The sequence below is a fragment of the Vombatus ursinus genome, unplaced genomic scaffold (assembly GCF_900497805.2).
Source record: "Vombatus ursinus unplaced genomic scaffold, bare-nosed wombat genome assembly UNPS02014923.1, whole genome shotgun sequence".
Lineage (NCBI taxonomy): Eukaryota > Metazoa > Chordata > Mammalia > Diprotodontia > Vombatidae > Vombatus > Vombatus ursinus.
In genome coordinates this window covers 9,520-16,294 of record NW_020954701.1, presented here as the reverse complement: position 1 = coordinate 16,294, position 6,775 = coordinate 9,520, and the positions used below count along the sequence as shown (strand labels likewise).

At 36.9% G+C, this 6,775-nt stretch overlaps 1 protein-coding gene across 1 annotated transcript in view; it reads right to left on the bottom strand.

Annotated features, from left to right (window-relative positions):
- LOC114029206 (protein unc-93 homolog A-like) overlaps window positions 1-6,775 on the bottom strand; it is a 30,030-nt gene that overhangs the window by 16,166 nt on the left and 7,089 nt on the right. The window contains exons 4-6 of the mRNA XM_027843565.1: window positions 5,516-5,641; window positions 2,216-2,427; window positions 53-188 (exon numbers count right to left, since the gene is read on the bottom strand). Of these exons, the coding sequence (XP_027699366.1) occupies window positions 53-188; window positions 2,216-2,427; window positions 5,516-5,641 (474 nt within the window). The remainder of the gene's footprint in view (window positions 1-52; window positions 189-2,215; window positions 2,428-5,515; window positions 5,642-6,775) is intronic.

Here is a 6,775-nt window from a genome sequence, read left to right as displayed (position 1 = left end):
ATAGATAGATAGATAGATAGATAGATAGATAGATAGATAGATAGATACAAACCTATTGCATACAAAACTTTTCTGCCAGTGTACTGGGAGAGCTTTCCAAATATCAAAGAACAAAGGGAAGTGGCACCCGAAAAGCAGATCATCACGAACCCAACATTGTGTATCCCCAGGGCACAGGTGACATATGACTGAAGAGAAAAGAGGCAAATGTTAAAATGATATTTGCACTCATGACTGTCCTTCCTTATGTGTAGGGACTGAATCCGTCATTTCATGACTACAGAGAAGATCTAGATGGAAATTTGACCATTGCAGCTTAGCTCTTTTTCCATAACTGACAGTCCTAGAGAGTTACTTAGAGCCCTGAGATGTTTCATGTTTTGCCCAGGGTCACACAGCCAGGATGTGTCAGAAGTGGGATTTGAATCCAGATCTCCCTGATTCCAAGACCAGATTTAGCCACTTTGTTGCTTCTGAATTGTCACAGTTTGAGAATTAAGCTTTTTCAAGAGGAATTTAAATCATGCTCTAACTCATTCTGCTATTTGATGGATGGCATGTTGATTTAGCCTGAAATTTTGTTTCATCATTTAGGTCCTTAAAGGAAAATGCTCATCTTCGCATGTGAAATCTTTTTGGATCCAAAGGAAATGAACTGAATTTAGAGTTCATTGACAAAATTCATCCCAATCATCCCTCTATGAATAAATCCACTTCATTTTCTTCAGGAATTATGCTACTAAAGATGATTGATGAAGCTGATCATTACTTACTGCCTTGATTACTAAGGAAGGGAGAGAAGGCAATAAGCATTTGCTAAGTGCCTACTATGTGTCAGGCACTGTGATAAATACTTTACAAATATTACTTCATTTGATCCTCATAACAACCCTATTACAAAAGTGCTGTAATTATCTCCATTTTTCATTTGAGGAAACTGAGGCAGGAAGAGGTTAAATGACTTAGGAAGCATCCAAAGCTAGATTAGTACTCAGGTTTTTCTGTCTCCAGGCCTAGCACTCTACTGTGTCACCTAGCTGCCTCCCATGGGGATGATGAAGGAAGGTGATTAAAAATGAGAAAAGTCTCAAAGCAAATGGGAGGCAGAAAAATGTTTCTTATTTGAGTAAATGTAAAAGATTTTGCTTGAGCTCCTTGGTAAGTGTTCCAACTTGTCTCATCCTCAGTCTCCAAACTACATCTTAGCCAAGGAAATAAAGTCAAGGAAGACACTGAAGAGTAGATCTTAGGGAATGGGAAACAGTGATGGTCTGTTAGTCCATGGCTAAGTTCATCCTTGCATAGTCTGCACTACCATAGCCTGATATACTACAATTGTCCTGACCATGAACAATAAAATTAACTGAGACTGGTGGTACTTTTAGTTTCCTCAATAATTCCTTTCTAAAATTCAATCCCAAAGTGGATTTTATTGGTGGTGTTTGCAACTGGGCAATAACATTTTATTACTATTATCCCAAGTCTTACAGGAAGCCATATTGGGGAAAAAATATATTTTTACATGAGTAAAGACTCAACTGGAAGATCTTGCTCAGAGTTTGACACACACACAGAAGTTGGTTGTCATTGATTATAGGAAAAGCGTCATGCTTGGGCTTGGTGAAAAGAAGTTTGGATTTAGAGTCGGGAAACATCCTGGTTTAGATCCAGTTTCATATGTTTAATCGTTATCTGGGCTAGTCTTTTAGCCAACTCTGTCATACCTGAAAATAAGATGGTAGGGATAATAATACCTGTAGTATTTAAACCACATAAGTGTTGTGAGAAGTAGATGGACTCACAATCACATAATTTAAGTTGAAAGTCCAAACTTGATCTGAAAGATAATCCATGACCTTCAAGGAGGGGACTCCTGGAGTAGTCTATATCATTTTGAGACAGCTCTAATATGCTCACATGAAGCACAAATTTGTCTCTTTGCAACTCAAATTCATTGATTCTAGTTTTGTCCTTTGAGGACAAACAGAACAAAACTAATCCTTCTTCCAAGAGGCTGGCCTTCAGATACTTGGATAAACTATCATGCCCGTCATTTGGTATTAATTATTAGAAGGAAACACATTGAAGACTCACAGTAGGCCCTGTGTCTGCCCTGTCTCTCAGCAGAATCCACTTACATCATTAGTAGAAATAGCACACACAACATCACCATTAGTTATACACACTAATATATGATTTTCGTTTTTTCCCATACCTTTGTATAGTCACTAGAAATGAACCCTTGCTCAAATCCACTATACATTGTCAGAGGAATGAGTAAACATTGCCGTTTGTCTTTAAGATGTTGAAAAGTTGCCAGGAAACGGCTCCATACAGGAATATTCTTTTCCTCTTCATTTTCTTCTGAATCATTTGGAATTTGATCAAGAAATACCGCTATCAATAATACTGCCAAAATCCCACTTCCTATGGAGACAGAAGGAACCTGATGTGACAAGTATGATCAAAATGTGGCTTTTTTGTTAAACTTTTTGGTTGTCACAGAATTTTAGACCCATGATTTTGGAACAAATGGATTCTTTCTAGAGTCTTATAGCAAATGGAGCAACCTGGAGATATGTAAGCAGCCAATAACACACAGAAACATAATGAATACAAACCTGAACAGCTCTTTGCCAGGGAATTTCTGATGAGTTCCCCATTACAAGAGGTCTTCAAATTGGAGGCTGGGTGTGAACTCCTTGGAGAGGTTACAGAAGCAGTTTATGCTTAAGGGAGAAATTGGGCTCTTCCAACTCCAACATTCTAGTAATCCGTGGGATTATTTTTCTTTATTTTATACTTACTAATATTGAAATGTATTTAGTCTTTTTCTTTTTCACTCTGTGTGTTTGTATATGTGTATATATACACACAGAGAGAATGTATACATACACACACACATGTATATATGATATATATACATATTATAGATATATACAATATATTCATACATACAATATATCATACATACATATACATATATACAATATATTTATATGTATGTATACATCTTTCTTCCAATTTCTCCCAATAGGTTTTACATTTCACTACTTGGAAAAGCCAGGGTATAAAAGTTTTCAGATAACTGAAAACTAGATTTTATTGATTACGGCCTTTTTGAGAACATTCACAAAATCAATATGACTAGTCTTAGCAATGATCTCCGAGGATCCTCATTTTTAAGCACTGCTTCATTTAGAGCAGTTTTCATTCATTCCTACTCTTTGTTTCTTGTGGCTGAACCAGTCAGTGAGTTTCCCATGAGCAAAAATATCTTTACCACCTGCCCCTAACTCCATGTCCTTCCACAAATCATGTTAATTCGATGGTGCTAATGAATTAGAATGGAATCTTATTGAGGACTATTTGGAAGTCTCAAGAGATTATGCTCACTCTCATTTCATTGATCTCTCCTCTTTATAATACAAAGGTATTATATTTTACTAGTTGTGGTATGGAAAGGATTCTTTTAGTCCATATCCCCAAGTCACTCATACTGTACTCTCTCATAAATTCCTAATGATTATAGTACTTTTCTAATTCAACTACATTAGCTGATTTCTCTTTATAGAATCACTATTGAGATATATTTCTCTTATCTTCAGCTATTGCATAAGATTCTTTTCTTGCGGTTCCATCATATTATTAGGATCTTTAGTTTCAAAATTGTGTAATAGGATGTTGAAACATTCTCCTGAAGGGATGTTACATATAAATATATGGAGTCCCAGACCTGTCTTGCTTCTAGGTAAAGTTTAGTTCCCAGAACAACTCAAGAGAGGTGAGTGGCCAAAAAGAGAAAAAAAATACATCATATGCTTTCAAAAATGGCTCCTTGAAAGAGATTCTAGTAGGAAGACAAAGTTTTAGGAGCCTGAATTTTTTTTCTTGTGATAGCATACTCTTTATTTTTTTCTGTTTTTCTATGTTCTACTGTATTGTGTTAGTTTTTCCTTAACACTATTTTTATCATAAATATATGTATTTTCAGAGAAGTTGATGGCTGAAATTAAAACAATAATAGTTTCTTTATATTTTACGTGTACTATTTCTATTTTGTACTTTTAGACTTGAAAAACCAATAGGTCACTGGCTTTTTATAATCTAAGCCAATTTGTGGCCTAAGGTTACCCAAGATTTTTTGTTGTCTATAAAGCAGACCAGAAGAAGCCATCAGAGAAAGTGTTAAAATTGGGGTATGGGAATATGCTCATCAAGCAAAAGCAAAGTCACACTGATTCATTTACGTAAAGGGAAGTATACACAGAGGGCTGGAAGACAATCTGGAGATCAAAGGATCATAGTTCTAGAACTGGAAGGTACTATCAAGATTATCATGTCCAGTCCACTCATTTTACAGATGAGAAAACTGAGGTCTAGAGAATTGGGGATTTCCCTAGCTTCCACTAACTAACTAGGGGAAGAGGTAAGATTAAAACTAATTCTGGAAATGCAGCCTCATCCCCTGTTTTTATTCTTGTACCACATTACCTGGTGGATACTTCAACAAACAAAACAAAACAAAAACCTTTTGCACAAAACATCTGGGAATCACTAGAATGAGATCTCTTCCTTATACATCTCTTTTATGTGATTGGCACAGAAAGATGGTATCAAAGATGCCACCTTCAGGCAGAGAAATCAGCCAAATATGACATTAGTTTTTTGTTCATATCATTTGTCCTTGACTGCATATCTAGAGATTTCAGAACTTACTGGAATTAGAACTGGATCTTAGGAGGAGGTGGCAAATTACTGTCTTACCACTCTATGTTTGAATTATGCAACCCTATAAATGAAACATGGCTACTATTTCCTGTTTGTGAAGTTAATTTATCATCTCTTGTTACACTTTCTAATCTCTGACACAAGTGTGACCTAGAAATATTGTCTCACAAAAGTCTATGTAAGTACTGCCTTCGAGTTGACTCTTAATCAATAATTCCCAACCTCTCATCATTTGAATTGCTTATCACAGTTCTCTGGATCCTGTGAACACCAGGTAGGCAAGTAGGGATCTACAGAGTAACTGTTTTTCTGGGGACATAAAAGATAAAATGCCTTCCATGAACAAGAGCCCAAGATGCTGGAAAGAAGGAACACTGTCTCAGAACACAGTATGGAATGGACACAACCACCATATGCCATAGGGCTGAAATTCCATGAAAGATTGGCTTTATATATGAGCTTCTTCTGGGGCTACAGGAAGACCACCACCAACTGTGACAGTTTCTGTTCACTGAACCTCTCACTCCTGTTATCTTATAAATCTCATTGGCTTACCTTTGCTAATACACTGGGATAGGAGTAAACTCTGGTATCTCTAACTTCACTTGAAAAACACCTACCAACACAAACCAGCCCCTCACAGCATATCAGATCTCTTCTAGGAGAGAAATTATGTAAAGTTGGGGGGATAGCCTTTCCTGAGTAAACACAAGAGGAAGAGAGTTTTAGTTGCCCACATTTCCTTACTATTGACTACTAAATGGTATTTACTCTAGACACATACCAGTATAGATACCCAGCAGGGTGTAGATTAAATCATTTCCTGGGCGCTTAGTACTGTTTGTAGCTGTGCTGGTTGTCATACAATCATTTGCTCCACAAAGAAGCAGGTGTTCTTTTGTGATTTCTCCTGTAAAATAAGAATATAAACACATTAGCGTATTCATTACTGTCTCACTGGTTTCAAATATTAAATGGAGGAGTAAATCTCTAGAATCCAGCAATGATAGATTATGACCCTGTGTGGCCACTGACACCAAGATTTCCACAATCTTCTCACATAATTTGTACTTAAAAACAATCACTAGGTTGTCCCTAGAGTTCTCCTATGATGCTTCATCATGGTTTGCAGATGATGCTCAAAGGCTATACCAACCAACTGGAAACTCTGGCACCTCCTCCCAAGTACTGCCCAGAGGTCAACTCTTACCAGCAATTCCCTCATCATTTGAGGTGGTTCATCTCTAAATATGGGGCAACTGATAGACTGTTTATTATCTGAGGACCATCCTCGTTGTGTCTGGAGAGCTTTATCCCCATACAACTCTCTGGAGTTTATCCTTCATGCACAGCCTCTCCACTATCTCAAGACCTTGAAGACAGGGATCCAAAGTTGTAGTTGAAGAATAGTTTGTAGAGACGGATAAGAACGTGACCATCATGTAAACAAATGTTTTGAAAATGGTACCATGTATCAGGCTGTCTCTGAGTAAAGGCCAATATGATTTCTGCTTTCTGTTTCACTTAAAGGTTTCTAGGCACACATCTAGTGCGTCTGTTGGATAATCTAGCACTGGAAATAGAACACAGTAAAAAAGCACTGGATTTGGAGTCAGAGGACCTGGGTTTGAATCCTGGTTGTAGCATTTCCTACCTGTGTAACCTCAAGAAATTTATTTAACCTCTCCAGGGCCCAGTTGGTTCATCTATTTTTAAGGGGGACAGGGAGCTTGTAGGGTTTCTTCTGGTTCTAAATCTATGATCATCTTCAAAAGGTTCAGAAATTTATTTTGCTAAGTGAATCAAACTATAATTTTCTCCATATGATTTTAAGAGCCGGAATTTAAAATAAATTTTGGAATTATTTTGGATAGTCAGGTATCACAATAGAAAAAGTGCTGAATTTGGAGTCAGAAATATTTGGGTTCACATTTGGTCTTAGATACTTACTAATTGTATTATCCTGGGCAGTTCATTTAATCGCTGTCTGCCTCAGTTTCCTCATTTGTAAAAATAGAGATAAAAATAGCACCTATCTCTCAGG